Raw genomic sequence first — 25,032 nt, 5'->3', positions numbered from 1 at the left:
AAATAATCAACCTAGTAGTAATCAGGCTGCCAGTTAGATCCCGAATACCGTTCACAAGTTTTTGGTATTTTCTAGTAGGTATTCGTGGATCCTAGTCCAGCTTTTCTTGTCATTGGGCTTTTAAATCAAATGGTCCTGACCAAACGAAAGGCTGGTCTTACTTAAACATCTACAACACTACATACAACACCACACTCGTATTCATAAAAATGCTCCTACGTTAAGACCTTATCTTAAATAGTTAAAAAAAAGTTAAAACTCAGATCATATCAAATATCAATGGGGAAAATATTTGTGTAAAATTAAAATATTTCAATTATGCCCAATGTATGGTGGGAAATGCGGCTTCCATAGCTTCTATTCCCTTTTTACCCCCTGTAGCACCAATTGGTGACATGGTTTGTGAATTGGTGACATGCGTATACAGTATATACATCTCCCAATGATGTCCATGATCTATGGCGCTTTCAGTTTAGTTTAACCATATAATTAAAATCACAGTGTTTTTGTATGGTTTAAGGGGAGATGTATATTCAATGGCTTAAAACTTATCTTTGAAGAATTGTTTTATAATCAACAGTCCATATTTCGATTTCATGGCTTTCACTGGTCTTATTTCCGTCTACTTTACTATAATACCAGTCCAGCCCCTAGCCAGATAGATTTCGGTAACCAACACAAGTAGACTTCTCATCCCATTGTAAATTTTGAAGCACGTTTTTCGTGTCTAGTTCATGTACGTGACACAAAGGCGCTAGTGTCGACGAAACTTTGTTTCTATTATTTTAGGGTTAATTTCTTGATTTGTGCTTTACTGTTTGGTTATATAACTAGGGGACAAGTTATTGTTTATGATTAGATCGTATTATTTGGTTAAACGAGGTTTTAAATGGCTGTAATAACGGGAAACAAATTGTAAACAAAACACGACCTCTACAGAAAACCGTACAGAACTAACAATAAAATTGGCTTCAGCTGTTCCATAAGGATGGGAAATCTACTAAGGGAGTATGTTTTATCTATGATTTCGGTCTCGTCTGTCGGCTTTGCCTGTTCAGTGCGAGTGCAGTGTTGAGTGTTCAGTCGTCTGCGTTGATCAGTCAGTCAGTCAGTGGTGAATGTTTTGATTGGTTGATCCCTAATTTTGCTGTTTATTCCCTTTAGCAATTTTAGCATACGTTGTAATAATACACCTCTACCGGCGTAGGAAATCAACTGTTATTCAATATCTGTAGTTTATATCAGATAGGTATATAGTTTAAAACTACTTACATAAATTTAATAAATTACCGTAAGTGAGTAACTTACAGTAATGGAAACCCAAGATGTAAGTGAAGAAATTCTTCATAGACACCGCAAGGAACGAAAAGACTTACAAGGTAAAAATTGAGAGGCTTAAATTAACATAGGCCTAGACTAGTTTCTAGCGTAGTTAAAACTATTTTCATTCAGACTTAAGTCAATGTCCTTAGGCTATTGAGTATGAAGTGTAGAATAAAATCTGTTAAATTATCTTTTAGGCCTACACCCACATGAAAAATGTAGCCTACAGAATACTAAGTCATAATTGCATGTCCCCACAGTTTTGACTGTAAAATGGGTAGGCCTAGGTCTACAGATCCACAGAGAACCTACCATATTTTACCGAATCAAATTTCAATTCTATAGGGCCTACTAGGGCTATTATCTCAATGTAAATTATTGATTTTCTGTTATTATAATGGGACAAGGGTTTAGGCATTTACTAGATATAAACACTAGGCCTATTCTTCTACTAAGTTAGTGTTCTTCAACTAAGTTGGTGTTTATATAGTCAATGGTTTAGGCCTATTTAAGAAAAGGGTCCTCCGCCACATTTTTACAATGAGCTGTTGCACAAGTATATATTAGGTTAGTTTGTATACAGTTTCTTGACTGGGCTATGCTAATATCGATTGAAACTATAAATTTGATTAGTTAAACCTTCATCATTTTAGTTTATGATAATGAAGGAGAAAGGATAATTTACGAATTTTGTCCTTTTAGCGAATTTACCTAGGCCCTATACTTAGGGAAGTGTGTAGCTATTACCGTAGGTTGCACGGGTAAGACCGATCATTCATTCATTGATTTTCTGAAGGTCATTGAAGAGAGCTCCCCTTATAGACACTAGGCCTACTTGCTTCCTGTCCATTAATTTTAGGTAGTTATCAGTTATGGAAGTTATCTAATGCTTAAATCTTATTCCATATGATATATACATCAACCTAATATTACATTTGATTGTAAATCGTAGGTTCTCTACAAAACTGTATCCCTCTTAATCTAACCTATATACCGCAGCACACTGTAAAAGAGTAGTTAGCGGGTTGCCCTCTTCTTTAATAAACCCATTACAATCACAGAAAATTAATATTTAACATAGAATTAAATATTTTAGTCATTTATATCCGAATTAAAATTTAATCCGATAATATATCCTAGATTCTCTGTGGAACTGTACCCCTGTGTTTACTACTTCAGTGGTCACAAAATAACTGGTTTTCGAACAAAATTTGGGTTTTGTGTTCATGATATATGAAAAAAAACTCAATCAAATTTGGTATCGTTGCCTTTAATCCATGAATGCCTTAGGTTTAGAGGGCCAACAGTTGTCCTATTTGTTTTTTTTTTCAAATTACCTAAAATACTTTTTTGATTTCTTAAATCATGTAGGTCGTTCTTGACTTTTTGGGATATAGGTTTAATTTGTTTAAGAACCAGGGCATCACCTCTTGAAAACCGCATATGGACTTTACCCTTGACAGTTCCAAATTGAGTTTTTGGGAAAGGTGATTATTTCACACCATTCTACACTCATCCTTCACTCATATTTGGGTTAAAATACGCTCCTTGGTGGTGTTCCTATCTTAATTCATATTGATAATTGATGTTTTTTTTGTCAACTGCCTATTCAGTAGTCTACTTAATTTATTTATTTATTTACAAATGGTGATACACCAATAGGCTACATAATTTTTATCAAAATGATAACAGCAGAAACAATGTCCAATTTCAAAGTTAATAAATTCATACAAACATTTTCCTAATTTCCTTTTACAATAGTGACAGTTTTACAAAAATGTAGTTTTATTATCCAATTTTAACAATAACAATGAGAGATAAATAATAGCAATGGACTTAAAAATATATATACTTAATGATATTTTTGTGATTTGGTTGTCTTTTTTAGCCTAGTATTTTTTTCTGAATTAGTCTGAATCACCATTTGTTGATATGTTTGAAATTAAAACAGCTTCTAGTGACCAAAAAATTATTGTTTAACCTTTTTAGCAAGTTTTTCTATGGGGAAGTATTACCATAGGGGGCATGGTAAGACGTAGAGCCGGGACCAATATACTTTTTAGATGTTAGATAGTAACAACTAGGAATGAGCATCAATAGCCGATGCTTTCAAATCATTGATGTTTTTTACATCGATGGTAGGCTACCAATGTTTTTACTACATCGATGTTTTTGGCTAACTATAAAACTAGGCTATAGTTTTCCGTAACTGAAATTGAATTTTTATACTATTCCGTGGAAAGGCTGGTGAAATATTGAATCCAAAAATATTGCGACCGGACTAACTTAGATGAGACTAGAGTGAGAGTGAGATTACTATCTACATGTTGAAGTTCTAGTTTGAAATGCTTTTCGAAAGATCAACTCTATTAAATTTAACTGAATCTCCAGCATAATCAATGAATTAAGACAGATATTTCGTCTTGCAAATGTAAAAGAGAAATTGCCAATCTAGAACGTTGAGCTAGTAGATAGGTTAATTATCTGAGGGGAAAGTAGATGAAAAACTCAGAATTTAAAAAAGTTTAATTTTTTAACTCTAACAACATTGATGTTTTACACTGGGATTTGGACCATTCTGTTACAAAAACTTTAATAAAATGCTAATGGTGTTAGTATATACCGTACACCCTGTGATTTCAGTTGTTGGCCATCTATAACTGTTTCTAGTAAAAATAGACAGTTTTTAACATAGGTAGCCTACATATAGCTTAGTTACGGCATATATATCTTAACATTAGGTTAAAATTTGTCACTAAAAAGTCTTACTGTATGCTTACTCAATAACTTGGGCCTACTATATATTTCAAATTTTAATTTAAGGACTTGCGAATATTTTGCCATGTAAGTTAAGATTCCTTTTTCTTGTGTCTTTGGCGGGATTTAAGAGAATGCTTAGAATGGTTATACATTCTAGAGCCAGGTGCCTGTATCTTCTGTTTTCCTACCAACTATAGTTTCTATTTGGGTTACATAGAAAGAAAACAACAAGTACGAATTATTTTTTTGTTTTCCTATACATTTTTCTTCCTCCCATCTAAATTAACCTTTTTCGCAACTCGAGTCTACGCACAGGCCCTGCCTATGTAGACTTTTTCCTTTGTTATAGAAGGTATTTTTTTTTGCACATTTTTCGTTTTATTTCTACAGAATATAATTTTCTTTTGTTATCTAGTTAGTAATGTTTGCTGTATTATATTTAAGTAAAAAAAATACAATGTAATTATATGTATATAATTTATGGGAAATAAAATATTATTTCATTTCATTTCATTTCACTGTTTAACGTGTGATCACTACCTGTAGACTTGTGTAACAGTTGATATTAAATGTGTTTTTTATTACGTAAATACAATGTTACACTCAGTATTTTAAATTATTACACCTGATGTTAATGTAGGCCTAATGTATCACTGTATACAACAAACTATTTCATAAATACTGGACAAAGGTAGGCCTATGCTTTATTGTACAGTGTGTAGTTGTTTAATATAGGCTAAGTTGTATTTTGCATTGTCTATGTACCTACATACGTGAAATTTGATGGGGAAATATTTTTATCATTAGGTTACAATAAATACAATAATAAATTATAGTTTTCTTGATCTGTTGGGAAACCATAAAACAAACTTAATTTGGTTTACAGGGAAAATCCAAGCCTTAAAAAAGACGGCAACAAAAGGAGATAAAAAGAAGAAGAAAGAGGTTATGGAGGAAATCGCCAAACTTGAGAGCGAAATGGACAAAAGGCACGAAGAGGAATTGGCTGAAGTCAGTACATCTTCAAGCAATGCCAATGTAAGTTAATAATTGGCAAGTATTGCATCGAAGAATGCAATTTAGTAATAACAGCCATTGTGTATATTTTCTAAGTCAAATGGTGACTACTGGTAGCCTACTATGGTACTAAACATGAATCACACAAGTATCTCCTAGTAAAATTTGTGAATTATTTAGTGTAGTAGAGTTTATTTCACACTTTTGAATAAGAAAACTTAAAATTTTGATGTAACTAGCTGTTGCCTATCGGCTTCGCCTGACATACTTTTGAGTTTTGTTGTGAACCGGCTGTAGTTGTGAATTCATTATCGGCTAACATGACCTTTTACGTTATTATTCCGTATAGTAACAGTTATTAAGGATTAAATACATTCTTATATAGCCTAATCACGGAAGCTAATTATACATGGGACTACTGAAGTCAAATTAAGGGCTTTCGCTTTGCAACAGGGGAAAATAACAATGCTGCAATCTGTTGGTAAACTTTGTACAGCTCGTGACATCTAAGCTGGCACTTGGCCTAGCGCGGGCAGTGTTGGCGGGAGGAGGGTGGAGGACAGGGAAAAGACCGGACTGCAAACATTTCCGCTACCTCACGGGGTAGACTCCTCTTATATTATGTACTTGAGCGCCTTCATATGGGTCGCGAGGACAGTTGATGCAACCCGAATGACGGGACATAATGTTTTTGAAATAGGTACTAGTAGTGATCGGCCAAGTGCCAGCATAGATGTCACGAGCTGTAACTTGTTAATGCTGTTGAACATCATAGAGAACTTAACTAATTTGGTTATATTGAAACTTGGTTTATTTGAAACAACTGTTAATAATATTCTTTGATTCATTTTAAATAGTCTGTGGCATACTGTGGTGCACACATTGGTGATTTGGTCATGTGATTTATGACCGTAACCAAATCGTTAATGTTGGAAATGAGAACTGGACACATTATTTCAACAGAGGAGACAATTCACAGGCCCAAAGAGCCAGCTTTGATTATTGTTAGATTAATTAAAGCATTTTTATTACATAAATATCCTAATCGTTCAACATATGGAATATTTAATATATAAGTCAACCGGACACAACGTGAACTAACATCTGAAGAAATAGCAAGTAAATTATGGCGGAATTTATGAATTAGGAATTTGGTCTACATGATGTGCAATTAGTTATTAATTAAATTTGGAAATACTAGTCTATGACACAATACCTCAGGGATCTTCCCCCCATATCCCACGTAGTTAGCTCCGCATGTTGATCGCAGGAACGAAGACACTAGACAGAGACCTCCTTTGCTCACTTTACTCACCTGACCTCTGCGCATGCGCAAGCGGTGCTGTACTTGCGAGTGCTAATTAGGCGGGATATTTGAATGTGGGTGTTGTGGAGACTGAGCTCCACAAGTCTTTCAAAATCCCTGAAATGGTTATCTTAAGATGGTCCCAGGGGGTTAAGCCCTGAAAGTTATCACAGAATTAATGATGTATAAACCTATTAAATGAAATTCTACATGTATGTACCAAGTTTCGTGGCCATCGATCCAGCAGTGTCTGACAGACACTGTGATCACTGCCAAATATATATACAAACATCCTCTTTTATACTTATAGATTAACTAGCTGTAACCCGTGAGCTTTGCCCCGTTTAACTTCTTAATTTTCAAGATGATCTCTTTCGCATGGCTCAATCACGTCCTGGTAGAAGTTCGTTCACTACGCTCACTCACCTTAAAGTTGGAGCTCGTTCGCTACGCTCACTCACCTTTAAGTTGAAATTAATTTACTGTTTTAAATTATTAATTTGGTTGCAGCAGAAACTGTTTAACTAAGGTACACTATCTCAAGCTCTATGATTCAGTAAACAAATGGAGCCAATTAAGTATAAAACATCATCTTAGTTTTAGGCTTTAAAGGCAGTTTGGGTTAAAACAAGAAACCACAATTTTATATCCCACAATAGAGATATATTAAAAACCACCAATGTACTATATGTTCCTACAACTTGCATTCTAATCCATTTTATCGGGTCTACTGTCTTGGACAATTTTCTGCTGGTCTGTAAATATGTGTAATTTGATTGGAGTTTTCAAAAATTTACTTTCAAACAGGGTGGCAACTTGATTTTAGAAAAATCAGTATTTTGTCAAATCAAAGATTTCATTTTCAATATGGTCCTCAAATTTCTCTGTTTCACAGGTAACAACTATGACCGATTCACTTAACAACTTGACCGTTAACACTGATGACGACGAGGTCCCCGGATTAACGCAGCATCGTATCACGAAAGCTCAAAAAAGGAGGGAAAAGAAAGCGGTGCAACTTCAGCAACGAGAGCTACGTATCGCTGAACAAGAAGTTCAGAACTTGCAAGGAGAAAGAGCTGTAGAGATCCAAAAAATTAAAGAGATTCTAAAGCAGAGGGACCTCATGGTGTTTGAGATACCATCTGATGGAAATTGGTAACTATTTACTTAAGGATTTTCTAATCTACAGTAATGTTCCTGAGATTGGTAAAAGAGCAAGGGCCAAAAATTGGCTTTAGAATAAAAAATGTTAAACATTTCCAAACTATGTAGGTACATTATATGTCTTAAATTTTCTATTTAATGTCATGTCAGATATACTGTGAGGTTTCTGGCATTTAATGATGTACTCGGTTATTTGGAATATGATTTAAAAGAAACATTCAACTAAATCTGTATCATCCCTAATTTTGATGATTTGAAAACATGTCTACAGTAGGCCTACCTTCAGGCCCGCAGAGAGAAATCTCAGGCCCCCGGGCAATGCCCCTGCTGGACCCCTCTCCTCGGCGGGCCTGCCTACCTTAATTCTTAGATAAGTGGAATGGTACGAATATCTAAGTCAGTTTTTCCAAAGGTTATACAGTATACACTATGTATATTTATGAATGTATTTAACATTTTATGAATTCTCAAGGCAGATTTTTTTTACCAGAAACTATTTATTTTCTTAAGTAGATACTAAAGAAGAATGGGACCCTACGTTACATTAGATTTCAATTGAACTAATTTACTATAAAAATCCACATTATAGATAACAAATTGAATAAGATTCATTACATTTCTTGTCACTTTTGATTAGGAACTTGTTTTAGTCACTGATAATGAGTGAGTTATAAGATTTATTTCTTACTGTTAATGAATAAAATTGCAATACAGCTCTTACTTTTCAATAATTTTATATTTTTCCCTCGTAATTTGAGATTCAGTTTTTTCATCAACAATCCAAGCAAATTATTGTTGTAAACATTGATTTTTAGTTATAAGTGAGTATAAAAACTCTAAACACACAAAATAATGTGACTATATTTTAAATCAAAGGAATATAAACTAGGAGTACGCTCTAATTAAGGAACAAAGACGATTCCATGCATAAAAATAATATTGATCAATAGATCCAGTAGTTTTAATTTGATCAAACACTATGTCAAATCTAATCCATAAAAATGGGAACCCTCTGTAAGAGCTAATACGTCCTTTTCTTCTATCCCTTGGCAAGGATGTTTTTATGACCATAGGTTCTATTTGTACAAATTAAGACAGGGTTGCCACCAGCTGTAAAAACCTTGAATTCATGCATGAATTTCTCCATTGGACCATGAATTTTTGTAAATTATGAATAATGATTCAACCAATACCATTAAATTTGCCATAATTTATAACAAATAAATCACATTTATAAACAGTGCGATTGTACGAAAATAACGAACGTGAAGAGAACAATCAGAAACGATTGCTTTAAATCATTCAAGGTCAGATACTGATGTCAGCTGAGTCTTCTCAAGGACTGTATGTGGTTTGAAAAATCAAATTTAAAAATCAGTCTAATTTTAGTACATTATTTGATATCAACCGGAATAATAAAGGATTTTCATGCGGGTGATATAACAGGATTTCCTTGGCCGGGTGAGCCACCCAAGCTGGACATTGTCCAGCTAAGCCACACTATAGTAAGCTCAATATGGATTGCATACATACAGGATTCAAACCCGCGCACGTAGAAAGACCTCAGCGCTACACTTGTTAGTGCAACGCCTTAGCCAACTGAGCTTCCATGCCACCGTCGGTCGAACTCATTTGCCACTATAAGCACCCTAAGACACCAGCGCTCGCAGGTCAGATTCTACAGACATAATTAATTGTTTAGTGTCTGGTGTACCAAAATGATCATAAATCTATAGGCCTAAGCAAGTTTTTTGTTTGTTTTTGACAGCCTTTACTGTGCGGTGGAGCACCAGGTGCGCAGTGTGAGAGGGGCTGGCGCTCCCAATGTCAGCGAGCTGCGCATGATGACGAGTGAGTTCCTGCGGAAGAACATGGACTACTTCCTGCCGTTCCTGAGCCATCCGGACACTGGGGAGATCCTTACGGAAACCCAGTTCCAGGAGTATTGTGACCAGGTGGCTAACACTCCGGTGTGGGGCGGTCAAGTTGAGGTAAGGTGCCTTCTAACAAATTTTTCCTATAGGGAAGTAGCTATAGTAGAACCTCAATAAGAACAGTCTCTAGTAAATTTGATTAGTATGATTTGTAGGTCTTGTTATTGAGGTGCTCGCCTTGTCGATGGTCAGATTATCAACGTAATTTTGGCCATCAGTCCTTTCATAAAGTTCATTAAAAGCACCTAGCATCGTTATAATGAGGCCATATTATAGCGCAGTACTGTTAATATTGTGTAACAAATTGTAATAGGTTATTAAATCAAATGAAAGTATAATCAAAACACAACAGTATTAGTAGTAGTAGTAGTAGTAGTAGTAGTAGTAGGCCCTACATATATTACTAGACAAAAGGTCATTGATTTTTGTTTGTTTGGGCTTAGTCACGTGACTGTAGCCAAACAACATTATCTGTCAAAGATTGTAGTGTTCTGAAAAATGGAAGTAGGGAAGGTGCACATGAAGTAGGTGTTTCACTTGCCCTAGTCTGAATTGACGAGTTTCCTCCAAAACATCCGTTCTGACGACTTCCAGTAGGATCTGTTTTATAGAGCTATGTAGTTATCAAGGTTGGCTTCTTAAAACGACTTATCATAGAGGTACTAAATTGCCTTGTGATTTCAATAAAAGATGTCTATTGAGATTGTTTATACAGAAATAGTCGTATGATAGAGGTTAATTTAACATTGAGTGTTGTGTTTGATGTTTGATTATTTAAAAAAATCAAGGTTTTCGTTTCATTGAGGGTTGTGTTTACACGAGTGTCTACTGTATACCGTAGGTGGCACAGTAAGACGTAGGCCCGGGACAAAGTTACTTTTAATTTTGATGACCCCATAGTCTAAAAACACTATTCGTTCAAATTGTTATATATGTCTATGTGTGTGTCGTGTGTAGCTTAGAGATGTGTCCATGATCGCGATAACTCAAGTAATTTTTGTTTGATTTTCATTGAATGTGTAGGGTGGGATAAACTTAAATGAGTTCACAAACCAGCATGACATTAGAACAGGGTTTTATGGGGTAAAAATTGAGGTTTTTTACTTTTGACCATTGAAACAAAAAATTTCCCAACTTCTCTCCAAACCATTTTGAAGATCCTAAAAAACAAATAATTGAGTATAGGCTATTGATGTGTTTTGTGCGGTTATTGGCTACGGAGAAAATTCAACAAATTGTAAATTTTAAAATTGCTTTGTTATTCTTATGAAAATTAAGTTAGTAAACGGTGGTAGTTTGCTTGTTTATGGATATGTGTTGATCAAATTTGGAAAATATTTATTTTACACTAAACTATTAACATTTGGTTGAAAAAACACTTTTTACCTCCTCCATAGTAGCAAACCTAAGTACTCATTAATGTTGTAATGCAACTTGGTCAAGTTGCCTCAACATGTCAAAATTGTTAATTTTGTAGCCAGGATTATTTGTTAAGTCCAATGACCAAATACAACTGACATCAGTTTCAATTCATTAAAAGCTACTGTATTTTCTCAGGATCAAACCGGCGACCTTTATATTGGTTGGTGAATAATTTGATTACTCAGAAAATCAGCCTTCTACTACACAGAATACAAGTTGTTAAGCATTTCTCTGCTATAAGCACAATATGTATGTAATTTCTTCCATTCACTTACTCAAGGATATCTTAACGTGATAAATTGTTTTGCCATTAAGTATTTCAGAAATTACACCAAGATAAAATAATGATCTCAAAACTAAATTGTCTAGTTACATTTAAATAGTAAGGAATAAAACAACCTGTTCATTTGTCGCTTAGAAGAGGGATATTTATTGAACAACAATTAAAGAGAATGTATTTCCTACTAGGGGTTAGGTCAACCAAGCAGAATTATCTGCCTGGCGGGGTACGGCCCTTGAGGGAACCATTCCGGCATTCACCTAAGTGAGGAAAGGAAACGGACAAAACTTCCCTCAGAATGGCCGGTCTGATAGTCAGACCTCCCGAATGTGAGGCAACGTCATTGTTATGACGCTACCTCACTCGGTCAGACTTATACTAATACATAGTAAAATACTTAATACAATATATATTAATTACTAGCACTAAAGTATTAATATACTCGTTGAGAATATTGTGTTCTTGTTTCATACTTCTTCTGCATCTCTAGAAGTTAGGAAGTAGTTTTGTTTCTGCTGTAGTTCTTGTTCAATCAGCTCACTCCATTTCTTCTCTTCTCCATTTCTTTTTGTCCCATAATTGTTGGATCAATGTTCATGTCGTAACTGTTTCTTAGGTTCTCCTCTTGTTTTGATGTAACAACTCCTTGTCCTGTCTCTTCCTTGTAGGCAGTCTCAGTTTACTAGTTCCTCGATCTGTAACATCATGTACATCTGTCCCAATCAGTAACATGGTAGGAGCAAATCGACAAATTTCACTGCCCAGACAGTCAATCAAGAATCAATCAAGAATCAAGAATTTATTTGCCATTAGATAACACAGTTACAATAGGCTTCGTCAACATATAATTTTTGTATAGAAAGTCAAAGTAAACATTAAAGTCAACATTAAAATACATGATTTAAAAATTCCTCAGTTGAATAAAATGCCTTATCTTTAAGCAACCTACAAACAGTGGTGCAAAATTTCTTAAAAGGTAACATTTTTATATCTAAAGGCAATTTGTTGTAAAATAAAATCTGATGGTAACTATGACTATTGAAATATTTTTGCAATCTAATACTAGGCCTAGCTATGTGGTCTCTTTGTCTAGTGTTATAGGAATGGACAGATGAGTTTGTATTAAACTTTTCAATATTCTTCTTGACAAAACAAAGATTGTGAAAGATAAACAAACCAGGGAGAGTAAGTATACCAAGATTAGGGAAAAGGTTACGGCATGAGGCCTCTGCATCTAAACCAAACATTGCTCTTATAGCCTTTTTTTGCCAAACAAAGGCGGTTTTGGCAGCAGCTGAATTTCCCCATAATCTGACACCATAGTTGAGATGGCTGTGAAAAAGACCATAATATATCATAATAATTACTTCTGAGCACACACAAGACCTTAACTTTCTTAACAAACAAGTGACACGTGACAATTTTTTACATAGATTATTTACATGTTCCTCCCAACACAGCTTACTGTCTAAATAAATACCAAGAAGTTTTACAGGTTTTAATAAATAATTATCATCTAATACTAGATTTAGCTGACTGCTTAAAGTAAATACAATGTGTTCTGTTTTACTTTCATTAACATTTAATTTGTTTGCTAAAAACCATGATTTTGATTCCTCCATAGCTATTTGTAGTCTGTGTTGAACAGTGAAAAAATCTACATCAGAATGTATCAGGGTGGTGTCATCCGCATACAAAACAGACATCACAGAAACATTTGAACTGTAGTCATTAATAAAAACTAAAAATAAAAAAGGGCCTAGGACAGAGCCTTGCGGCACTCCGACTGTAACTTGTAGGAAATCAGAATCATTATTATTACAACTAACCATTTGCTTTCTATTGCTTAAATAACTTTGGATCAGATTCAACTCTTTATCAACAATACCATAATGCTTTAGCTTATTACACAGAATATCATGCGAGACTGTATCAAAAGCTTTGCTTAGATCCACTAAAACAGAACTTACTACTTGTTTTTTCTCAAAACCATTTAAAACAAAATCCACAATCCTTTCAATTGCATCTGTTGTTGAAAGGTTAGGTCTAAAACCAAATTGAGAAGGATAAAAGAGGCTATTGCTGACAAAATACTCATTAAGTTGGGTTACAATGCATGTCTCAATAATCTTGCTCAATATGGGAACAATCGCTACTGGCCTATAGTTCTCTGGTTGGTTTACATCGCCCTTCTTATAAACAGGTATTACTTTGGTAGCTTTCAAGCAATCAGGAAAACATCCAGTGGAAAGAATTGAATTTACGATAAAAGTCAAAGGCTGCAATATTACATCAACAATGTTCCTCAACAAAAAGTTTGACATTCCATAGACATCTTCTGAACGAGAATTGCTCAGTTTACTAACCACAGACAATATTGTTTGTTCGTCAACTAGTTTTAGATTAAAATTACTATTACTAGAATCTGTTTTCCTAACACAATTCTTCAAATAATCTGAGTAGTCAAGGTTACTCACATCAAGACTATTGTGTTGCTCTGTAGAAAAATGACTAACATTAACAAAATATTCATTAAGTTGCTTAGATGTAATAGGAATTGTAACATTTGTGTTTATTTCAAGGTTCCCTTCTTTTCTAGTGACTGCCCAAGCAGCTTTACACTGGTTTTTGGAACTAGCTATAAACTTGCTGTTAGCTGCAATTTTGGCCTTGGTAATCTCTTTTCTGTACTGGTTTCTAAAATTTTTAAGACTCAATTTATCCTCCACACTTTTAGAAAAGTCTAATAAGGCACATTAATTTTCACTAACTACTTCTAGTCAAAACATTTTTGCAGTACTCATTTCAATGTGTCAGTGATTGAATAACAAAGCAAATTGTTTCTATAGAAACACATGTATTTACTAATTGATGTGAATTTGTAAAGTAAACACCCAACAATTACTAATCTACTAGGTTAATATAATATACATCTTTGATAAATAAATGTGATTCGTAAATGTGTTTCGTAATGTATTACCACTCAAGTACATACACAAAATTTAAAAAATCTTATATTGGTAGAGCTTTAGTCAAAAATCTATAATCTAAAATTTAACTGTAAAATTAAAACGACAATGTGTTTTGTGCTATTATATCTTTTATGTTATAAATTAAGTCCAGGGGTTCAGATCAAATACCCCACAAATACAGTGTATACCCAAACTTTCCACCAACCTTTTAAGGTGTCATTCCTAGACCAAAGATAAACAAAAATATATTTTGTTAAAAATTACCAAAACTATCCGTTCAGCCAACATTATATTTTTTCACAAACCTATTTTGATTTCTTAACAACTTTTTGACGCAATGAGAACTGTCTGTTTACAGTTTATGTTTATGTTTTTAATTTTACGAATAGTTTGTGATATTTTGTTAATTTTAATAATTTATTTATTTCTATTGTTTGGGTGAAGGGGTAGCACATTACAGCTGTGGTAGATGTGTAATAATACTATAGTATACCCATACCGTAAATTTAAAGAAGCAAATTTTATCAAACTGTGTCCTCCCCCATTGCAAACGCAAAGCTTGAGTATAACTGTACTAAGCATTTTATACTTATATGACAATCCTGTACGAAGGACGGGTACTCTGCTAGTATATTAATAAAGCAAAGACCTTTTAAACAAACAAATGAGTTTTGTTAGGTATTATAAAATAGACTTCCCATGTAATCTAAAAATTCGAAGCTGTTTGCTATTACTTTTAATTAATACTAGCTGTGTGCCCGTTCTACGCACGGGGATCTTATCATAGTCAGTTAAAACCTTCTTATATAAAGCACAGCAGTTGGTTTGCATACTTTCAGATATGCTGACAAAACTATTCCTTCGTAAATACAGTATCTGACAGTTTCAAGCCAAAACTAATGCTTCGCAATTAAATGTCACCCGGATCTTGTTGGTCCATATGTTATATCCAATGACTAAATAAACGGTATCAGCATTCTGACACATACTTTCTCCCATAAGTTTGTCAACAACCTTTATCATGTGTAAGCGGTGAGAGTAAATATACGGAAATGGGATTTGTACAATTTTGTTCAGAATTTAAAGGACTATAACATAATGGTTAAAAGTATTTAAGGTATTACCTCAACCTCTTAATTTAACACTTTATTCGGGTTGACATTTTCATTATCAAGGCACTCTTGTCCTTTCCGTGAAACATTTAGAAACAAGGACATTAATGCGTTACCATCATACATACACACAAAAATACCGAACTTAATTAGGGAATCTGCTACGCTTTAAGCATAAAAAGGTACATATAAAATTAGTACTTGAAATCTTTGTTAATGCCATAAAATTTGATCATAACAATTTATATTTGCTTGGACCGGAGATGACTCGAAATTCTGTCGAAATGCTATCTGAATCGGTTTGCTATATGAAATGAAGTACAGTAGGTCTACTATAGACGATTTAGATTGGTAATTTGTAATAAAAATTACCAAAATAGGCCACGAACTATTGATACATAAACAACGTTCAAAGTGTTTGAACAATTCATGATGGTTTGCTGAATAAATGTTTTACTAAAATGCGTTATAGTTTTCTTAGCATAACATTTTGGAATCCAGACAGAAAAAGCAAAAATTATACAGTTAAGACATCAATTAAATTGAATAGGCCTACGCCTGTAATAAATAAGGTGCAACACCAACGATAACTAATTTGTAAATTACTGTGATGTGTTGGTACGTAAAAATGATTCTTGCTGCTACTAAAGGTTAAAAGGTAAAGAACCAGTACCGTACCAAAAACCAACGTTTACAGTTAAGAACTGTAGTACAGCCGACCAATTATATGCGTTAATCAAGGTTATTGATCTCTTGGTTTTGGATTTTCTCGTAAAAAGTTATCGGCAATCACAGTTATTTCCCATTAATTGCTTTATTTGTACACAACTCTTAATGCAAACTTATCGGTGTCAGTTTGAAAAAAAAAACCTTAAACAACATAACTTTCTGTTATTTAATAGATTACGTATTCTCTAAACAATGGTTGCTGGTATATATATTAACATTATAAGGAAATGTGACAAAAATCACACAACGTTGGGTTTTTGGACGTTTATAATTTTATTTCTTAAGTACCTAGGTAGGCCGTGTATTCTATGGAAAAGTACCGGTATCAAGGATCGTTGTCGAAAGGGTTGTTATAAATAATTGGGTAAGCATACGGACCACAAGTACCCAAGAGAAGGGCTATGGGCCTATTGGCTGTATGGTCCAGCGATTGCATCACACGGTGAGTAGGAACTATTGACTTTATATAGTCAATGGTAGGAACAGAAAGTGACACATTGGAAAATCGAGTTCAGCATCATCCGTAAACCTCTGTTACAATCACCCACTGCAGTTGTAATTTTTTGCTTTACACTTTACACAACCGCCATTGAAGAGCCGTCAATGAGTGGAACATTGTTTATAAGCTATTGGCGACGGTCATTAGTAAATTTCAGTTTCCCAGCCGTATACAACACTGATTCAATCTTGATTCAATGTCTTCTTTCTGGTTATCAAAACTCCAAAACAATTTTATACACATATTTCTGGTTCCTGATTTGGATAATGCCTAGTTATTTAATTTACGGTTACACTATATTATTCCACTTGCGATTAATTAAATCCTTTATGTAATAAAAACGTTTTTAATCTCACTTGGATGGGATTTGCCTTCAAAACGTGATCGGAAATGGTTGTGGTGTTTGTAAACAACATTTGTAAACATTTCAGTGACAGCTAGAAAAAATAATCTTGATCCGAACAGCTGTTCGTTGTTTCATAGATGATTATGTGATACAAATTGGAAGAAAACTTGAAAAAAATCGCACAAAACTGCATTTTTGAACGGCCGTAATTTTAATTACAAAGTAGTGAGACCATATTTTAATGGCTAAAGACACTCTCGCCAATCCAGTGAATATATTAAAATGACTTGGGTCTTGATAGGTACTCTCGTTTTCCTGGAGAAGATTGCGTAAAATGCCATCTTGAGTGTGTCAGACAGACAGACAGACAGACAGAAAGACAGACAGACAGACAGACAGAAATTTAGATGAGACTTGTTTCGGCTTCTTGAATGTATAAAACGTAAAAATAACCTAAAAATGTATGATTCTGAGCAATGTACAGACAAAACTCTAATTTTATTTATATAGATTCAACACAACACACTAGTAAACTCAGGTGAGATAGTCCTGAACTTCATCTATTTTCTTGGCTTCAAACTTTTATATCAAACAAGCTGTTGGCCCGTCCTACGTACGGGAATCGAGTAGTCCATTAAAACTTTATATAGTTATATCATTATTTTTATTCCTAATTTAAGCATAGTTGAAGCAGTTCAACATTTATTGTAAAGAAAAGCTGCCAATTTGAATTAAAACATGTAATCATTGTTATTTTTCCAACCTTTCTTTAAAAAATCGGGTAGTAAAATAATTTTCAAAAGCTTTCTTTTGAAGACTCGTGAGCAGAAGACTTCGTACACAGCAATGGTTATAGAATCTTACTTACCTATTTCTTAAAATCAATGACAAAATCACTGAGTTATTTACTCTGTGATTTTATCATTGATTATAACTAACCTCATAGTTCTGTAGAATATTTTTATATTCAACCAGCTGTTAGTTATAACAAATTACTAGGTGAACCCGTGCGAATTCGCACGAATAATAAGTTAGGATATTATAGCAACGTCGTAGAAGTTGCGTCGTTGTATCGACGTTGGTCTTGAGCTCGATCATTGGCTATATGCATTCTAAGTTCTTTTTGCTGTTCAGTAGGAGTATTTTGCAGGATGGAGCTCATCATGCTGAAAACTTGCGCGTATGGATTAATATCAACCAAATGTTGAGTCAAAATGTGCATGAGTTCAGTGCTGCAAGAGCCATTAGCTTTGTTTGGCATTCTTTCTTGAACAGCGGTTTCGACGTTGTATATATAAATTTGGGCATATGTTGGATGCTCCCCTTCTGACGGTTGAAGTAGTGTGCCAATTGAGTGATAAATTGTATCGTGCACCTTCTTATACAGAAATGCCTCAACCGTTATGTTCTTCAATTTTAGCTCAATTGCTGACCATTGCGAGCGCCGAGTTGTACGATCTAATGTTCTCTTTGTAGTTTCTGCTCAAATGATTTGTAGGCTCTGGATATAATAGATTTATCGGGATGGTGGTAGATTCACTTTTCATTTATGGCAGCAGGATGAAAATCCTGCGCCTCGTCCTATTTGTTCTTTCTTTAAAATGTAGCGCACCTCATTTCTGACATTTCAATGCCATCTCGCCAAGTGAATGCTGCTGAATTCTTGTACTGTATTTGTCAGTGTAATTTGTAAGTACACGTTGCCACTCACGGTTCCAGCTCCTCGTCTGGGCTGCTTACGTTTTGCATTGCTTGCCGTATGTTGACTCACCGTGTCCGACCGGCAATATTTCTTTGTCGTCGGGTCCTTGGCATGTTTAAACGTAAATATTATGTAAAACATTTCTCCCGTCATGTCCTATAGGTAACATTTCTTTGCCAGGTTTCTAATTATTTTTAAAAACATGCAAACTATTTACATTTCAAAACCAAACAAAACAGCTGGGATTTAATTTTTTTAAACTAATGTATTGACATCTGTTTCAGAATATAATAACATTCAAATCAATCACAATGTTATCCTTATGGAAGGGACTTTGAGGGCTGTCCACGCCCTTAAAAAGATATATTTCAAAAATCTAAAGCCAGTTTGCACATCTACACACCTAGACGAACATTTTGGTACATAATATGTGGGGTTAAATCTTAAAACAATAAAGCCTTATTGTTCACAAAGTTTCATGTCGCGTATTAAATATATAGATATTGCACTAAAAAGATTTTAAAGACTGCTCAAAAAATAAATTGGAACACCAATTATTAATATACATTTTACTATGTATATTAAAATAATCTGTCATGCTCTTACCGAATAAATTAACGTATCAATATTCATTATTTATACTATGTGTTCATTCATTCATTTACTCTGCACATTTGGAGTGCCCTGGCTGTAGATGCAATCGGGTTACTCTGCTTAGCCTGTGGCTGGACAGCAATCTGTGGTTTGATGGTTTGAAACTGGAACAGTAGAGTCTTTAATCATTGGGCTCATACATAATAAATAGTCATGGCTAACAAACAAGATAATGTTAGTCAGTAACAACGCTACCTCATTCAACACTAATGTTTCATTTATCTTCACACTGCATATTAATCTGATCTATCAATGTTTGTTTGTCTGTAGCTGAGAGCGTTGGCACATGTGTTGAAGTGCAGAATTGAAGTGATCCAAGCAACGGGTCCTCCGGTGGTGGTGGGGGAAGAGTTTCCTGAGGCAGAACGACTCATCCTAACATTCCACCGCCACATGTATAACCTGGGAGAGCATTACAACTCGGTGACAAAGTACGTAGAAGAAACTAACGGGGAATCTTGGAACGGAGAGACGGAGACTTCATAGCAGTAGAGTGTGTGAGGGAGACAAACCATTAGTTGAGCCTCTACAGGCGCCTTGTCCATAGAATGTGTATATCGCCTCACTCCGCCCTGGTACGACAGCCTGATCTGCTTAACACACTTGTACAGATAACGTTTTGGCTTAGGAACCGATTTTGTTTTTGAAAGTTTTAACATTTTTTCTATTTTATTTTACATTTTATTTTCTACTTAAAATTGCTTTTTATTGTTGAAGATTGTATTTTTAATTATTTATTCAATTTTGTATTTAATTTTTGAAATTATATTCTCTATTATCTTGCAAGATAAAAATCTCAATGTTTGCCATGTTAATTTTCATTTTTCAAAACTAGAAAAATAAAATCGCTTGAGCTTCTTATAGAGTACAATATAGAAAAGTTAGTCACAAATTCGCCAATATATTTTTAGTAGTGTTTGATTCTGTGTTTTTATGCAATAAGTCAAGAACCTTAATCCGTCCGTCAAGGTCATTTGAATATTTAATCCGATTATAATGTTTAGCAATTATTTTTGAATATGTAATAAAGGAATGTCAAAAATATGCTACTAGGGCACTTTGCGTAAAATCAGGTACCATGCAATCTGATATCTATTTCGTTATGATTTTCAGTTGGGTGAGGATTAGCTTATTGAGCTTTTGTGCTTGGCGTCTAATTCACTTATGCCTAATTTTTTACTGGGATGGACATGATTGTATAAATATAATTAATTACTATTGATATTACAGATCAAATCAATCATTTTGTTGAGTTAAAAGAAAACTTTATCGATCAAAAAACTTAAAGAGAATTAAATCATGTTGTAAAGATTTATCCATCTATTTCTAACTACACTGTGAGTTGACACTATCCGTTTAGTGTTATTATTATTTTACGTTTTAAAAATATGATTCCAGAGAGACTCGACATTGGTGAGTTTAAAACCTGTCATGCTATGTCACTCAACCATGATGTTCTAGTCACAAACAATATTTACCATGGTAGAATTGACTTAGAAGTCATTATGGTAAGTTTATTTTAAAACTAATCATGTATATTTTTTTGCTTTTTGTGTTGTGCGTGCAAGAAAATAAATGTCTACAAGCATTTTGATGTTCATTTTCCATTGACCAGATGCCTTGTAAAATAGTTTTTGGATTAACAGATACCTTTGACTATCAGATACTAAAATTGTTATAATCTTGTCTAATTTTATTTGTCAGCATACAAATAAGAAACTTAGAATTTAAAATTTGATTTAAAAGTTATAATGATTTTTGTTCGTTTAAGGCTGTAATTTTAGGTCAACAAGAACAGAGCCAGAAAACTATATCAACATGTCTGTCTAAATAAAGGTGGGTTTTCCTAGGCGCAGAAGCGTAGCGCGGAGAAAGGAACACGGAGAGCGGACTCCTCTTGTCTTAGGTAATTTTAATGATACTATTTTCCTAGAAGCGAAGCGGAACGCCATGTTAGTTGCTTTTCCGCTCTCTGCTCTCCTCTCTCCGCGACCCTCTTCCGCGTCTAGGAAAACCCGGCTTAAACCTCTGCTGATTTTTAAGAGATATAAAACTAGCAAGTAGTTGAAGTGAACCAACAGAAACAAGTCTAGACTGAAGTAAGTGTCTGTTTGTTGTCTGACAATACAAATAAAGAAATCATGTAGGCTTGTAATAAGGCTATTTCTATACAGACATTTAAGACTCTTTGATAATCAGAGCTATAGTTTTGAAAGAATATGAAACTCATTTTAAAGAGGTTCTTTACCAGAAAATATGAGCAGGCTGTAAGTACAATTAATTACTTATCAGATTAATTTTTACGACTTTTTACTAGCAACGTAAGTAAGAAGTACCGGTAATTAAATTCTTTTTTTGGAAAGTTTACTAAAATCAGTTGTCTTAAATTGTGTGTTTGTTGGTCTAAGAAATGTACTGAAAAAAACTTAGAAATATGAAATTTTGATATATGAATTATGAAGTATTAAACAAAATAAGAAGAAAGGAAACTGATTCCAGCACCAGAGATGGTTGCTAAATTAAAGAGTCGACATGGAGATGGTCTGGACTTTTGATGAGGATAGGAAGCATAGTATACAAGAGGAGATTACAGAAAATGCAAGGAAGAATAAGTGAGAGAAGATGCTGAGGATTGGAGAAAGTGTAGGAAAATCGATAATAAGCCCAAATACCACTTGGTGTACAGTAGTCCCAGCTAGTCTGGGCGCGCGGACCCTTGTGTACTAACCGTGCTGAGAGTATCAGCTCGCTCACCCCCACAGCCTCGCTGAACAACCCCAGAAAGCCGTGTGGGTCAGATGTTTTTGGAAATGAACAATAAACACTCCCCTCTACACCGCCCGCCCTAGCACGGCCGCGCGCCCAGACTAGCTGCGACTACTGTAACAGTGGCATGGAAGTAGAGTTTGCTATGTGCATGGATATAAAAATGAGATATGTGGGTTAAAAAACTATTCATATTCTCACATTCATTTTTCTGTGTGATTCGTGATCAATTGATCTAAAATTGATATTTTACATGAAATAGCAGGGGCGAAATGACCAGCATATATAATCAGCAGATTTCATTGTTGTGATTTCAAGTCGTCATCTATGAGAAAAGAAGAATGAAAGAACTAAGGATAGAACTAGAATGTCTATTGTCATAGTAAATCTTTTCAGTTTGTATTTAACGACAGTGTGCTGATGTGAATCGCTGATCTATATAGAATACGCCAACTTTTCAACAGAGCCAACCTTTAAGGACCACTTCCAGTTAACTACCTATCATTTATGCCACATCAACCTAAGCAGTAACAACAACTAAGGGAGAAAATGTAATTTCAGGCTAGGGATACCACACTCTTGTCAGTGGCTCATTCTACAGTTTCCTTTTGCAACACAAAACTGGTTATACCTGATATAGATGGGATATCTCTACTTCAATATCCAAAAGTTAGTGTGTTGAACTAAATGGTATGTAATCATACAATTGTATCGATAAAAAAGGTTTATTAAAAGTTAACAAAGTCAAGATCTCTAGTGAGGGCGACAGACACAGTCAGTAGTGATTTTGTTGTCTGCCACTCAGCTGTAGAATGGTCAGGATCAGCTGGGTGGGGGAGGGGGAGACTCAGCCTGTACATAGGAGACCTCAAGTCCAGGTGGTGTTTGGTCACTTGTAGGTCAATGTCCTCCTTCCGCTCTCCCTCCAGACACATCTCAATCACCATCACTTCACAGCTGGCTGTCGCTGGCGTCTTGCGGCCTAGCTGTGGAAACAAGAGCTACAGAAGGACAACAGATAATTTAGGTTACTACAGACTATGTCAGATCCAAATTTAGATTGGATCGCTTCAGCCTTTCAGGAGGAGTATGTTTAAATAAAAAACTAGAGTGTCGTAAAGGTGCTTTGTTCACTCTACTCAATTATAAATAGTTTGAGGATAGGGAAAAGTAGAATTTCCCTGCTTGCACACCTGTATTAGAAATTTGTTTCTGAATATAGTAGAGTTTCTGTTGTTTGACCTTCAAATAAAAGCTACCTGTAAAAAAACATCCTCAGAAGAAACTGCCTGTCTGTACCGAATGTCAAATTCTGGTCTTGGCCTGGGATCATATGAAGCATCATCACAGAAAGGTACGACTTGTACCTCTTCAATATCCCAAATGTCTTGTGGGTCTTTTTTTGTCTTTTTTGACTTCTCCGTTTCATTATCTTCATCTGGAACTCTAATGTTAATTTTACTTTTTGGCTGGATATCACCTGGTCCTAGAACATTATTGTTACCAAATTTTATCTTTTAAAAGAATTCAATGTAAAATATTAATTTAATGCGGTGATTTTAACAAATTAACATTTTAGCATTATTGTCTTAGATAGCAATGAGGCCATTGTCATAAACACACTGAGCAATATATAACAACAAAGTCATCCATATCTACAGATATAGGCCTACATTTCAATTATAAAATAATTATTTATTTGTGAAACTTGTGGGCTTCATTCACCCTTATTGTCTAGGAATTATCATGTATTCAGTTAGATATACATATATCACACACCATTGTCCTGGAGATCTAATCCAATGCTAGGTGGAACCCAAAAAAGGGCTTCTTAAGGGTAGACAAACTTAAATTTGTCGCACATACGGGTCGATTATTTCAAAAATATGTTTTCCCTGCAAACTGATATTTTGTTGGTTACCTATTTTATTACTCATTAGGATAGGCTATGTGCCTATGAAAGAAATATCACTAATTTTAATTTTGTTTCCCAATTTCAGATATTTGTAGTGATAGGCCTAAATCAGTAAAAATACACCTTCATGAGCCAAAGGAGCCTAAAGTTGTTGTTTAATTAATTGCTTTGTAGGCCCTATATTAAATTGACGCATATTTAAGTCAAATTTGGCAAATGTATTTATTTCAACGTATGCTAATTTTACCAAAACACTTTTCCCCTTCTCCAAAGCAGGAACCCTAAGTATTCATGAAATATAATGTTATTTATATAGGAAATAAATATCAATTGTTTATGTAGGTAAATATTTTTTTGAAACCCAATCATAATAAATTGAAAACTTAGTCTGCAAGTTTGCTGGGTGTGGGTGTTTGCCTTGAGTCAAATGGTCATAAAAGTATAAAAAAAGTATTTATATGGCATGATTAAGAATTTGTTGACAAAGATTGAGGACTAACATTACTGCAAGGCTGCTATTGGTGCTGATACTTTTACATAATTTTACAAAAGATCTACCGGTATATCAAAATTATCCTTGGGGTGGTTAAGAATGGCTATGATTAATATAAGTTATTTGTTCTTATTTACCTAATTTAGAACATCTTGGAATATCATCATCACTAGAAGAATCTTCACCTTCAACTTTCAACAGGTCAGCAAGTTTTTTAATGTCACAAGCATTAAATTCCATCTTTAAAATCTTCTTACACATTCAGGTTTTTAAATATCCATGCCATCTGTTTATGTTTGTGAAAATGATGACAGATTGAGGCAGCTAGTTGGTTTTAGTTGAGCTTATTGATTAAACAACTTCAATCTTGTTTAGATGTTTGATGTTTCCATCCATATGGGAACTCTCTCAATCAATACAGACTATTATATCATGGGAGTATGTTTATTATATGCTATTATTTTATTAATAAATTAATGTTTTATTCAGTTCTCTCTGGTAAAATTAGTTTGGTAAATTTATAATATGTAAAATTAATGTAAAATAAAATGTTAATATAGGTCCAATAATTCCACTTGATAGGATTTAAGCTAAAAAGTAAATTGTTCTCCAATAGTATTGATTTAATGTTGTAT

At 34.3% G+C, this 25,032-nt stretch overlaps 2 protein-coding genes across 2 annotated transcripts; one reads left to right on the top strand and one right to left on the bottom strand.

Annotated features, from left to right (window-relative positions):
- Window positions 1–1,151: 1,151 nt before the first annotated feature.
- On the top strand, window positions 1,152–20,814 carry LOC129001282 (deubiquitinase OTUD6B). Its single transcript, XM_054428529.1, has 5 exons — window positions 1,152–1,379; window positions 4,970–5,121; window positions 7,302–7,564; window positions 9,342–9,564; window positions 19,494–20,814. Exons 1-5 carry the CDS (start codon window positions 1,313–1,315, stop codon window positions 19,707–19,709), a joined length of 921 nt encoding a protein of 306 aa, XP_054284504.1. The 5' UTR covers window positions 1,152–1,312; the 3' UTR covers window positions 19,710–20,814.
- Window positions 20,815–22,700: 1,886 nt separating this feature from the next.
- Window positions 22,701–24,722, bottom strand: LOC129001550 (dynein axonemal assembly factor 6). Its single transcript, XM_054428877.1, has 3 exons — window positions 24,535–24,722; window positions 23,249–23,475; window positions 22,701–22,975 (listed from the first exon to the last, which is right to left on the bottom strand). Exons 1-3 carry the CDS (start codon window positions 24,656–24,658, stop codon window positions 22,718–22,720), a joined length of 609 nt encoding a protein of 202 aa, XP_054284852.1. The 5' UTR covers window positions 24,659–24,722; the 3' UTR covers window positions 22,701–22,717.
- Between the last annotated feature and the right edge of the window lie 310 nt (window positions 24,723–25,032).

The sequence above is a fragment of the Macrosteles quadrilineatus genome, unplaced genomic scaffold (genome assembly GCF_028750875.1).
Source record: "Macrosteles quadrilineatus isolate MER2022 unplaced genomic scaffold, UCM_ALF_1.0 Scaffold_8__2_contigs__length_117827958, whole genome shotgun sequence".
NCBI classification, from domain to species: Eukaryota; Metazoa; Arthropoda; class Insecta; order Hemiptera; family Cicadellidae; genus Macrosteles; species Macrosteles quadrilineatus.
Note: the sequence above shows the minus strand (reverse complement) of the source record. Positions and strands in the feature narration are given on the sequence as shown.

Coding starts and splice junctions, on each gene's coding strand:
- LOC129001282 (XM_054428529.1), top strand. CDS start 1,313: ATGGAAACCCAAGATGTAAGTGAAGAAATTCTTCATAGACACCGCAAG. Junction 1,380..4,969: donor GGAACGAAAAGACTTACAAG/GTAAAAATTGAG, acceptor TTTGGTTTACAG/GGAAAATCCAAGCCTTAAAA. Junction 5,122..7,301: donor CATCTTCAAGCAATGCCAAT/GTAAGTTAATAA, acceptor TCTGTTTCACAG/GTAACAACTATGACCGATTC.
- LOC129001550 (XM_054428877.1), bottom strand. CDS start 24,658: ATGTGTAAGAAGATTTTAAAGATGGAATTTAATGCTTGTGACATTAAA. Junction 23,476..24,534: donor TCCAAGATGTTCTAAATTAG/GTAAATAAGAAC, acceptor ATAATGTTCTAG/GACCAGGTGATATCCAGCCA. Junction 22,976..23,248: donor CTGAGGATGTTTTTTTACAG/GTAGCTTTTATT, acceptor TTGTTTCCACAG/CTAGGCCGCAAGACGCCAGC.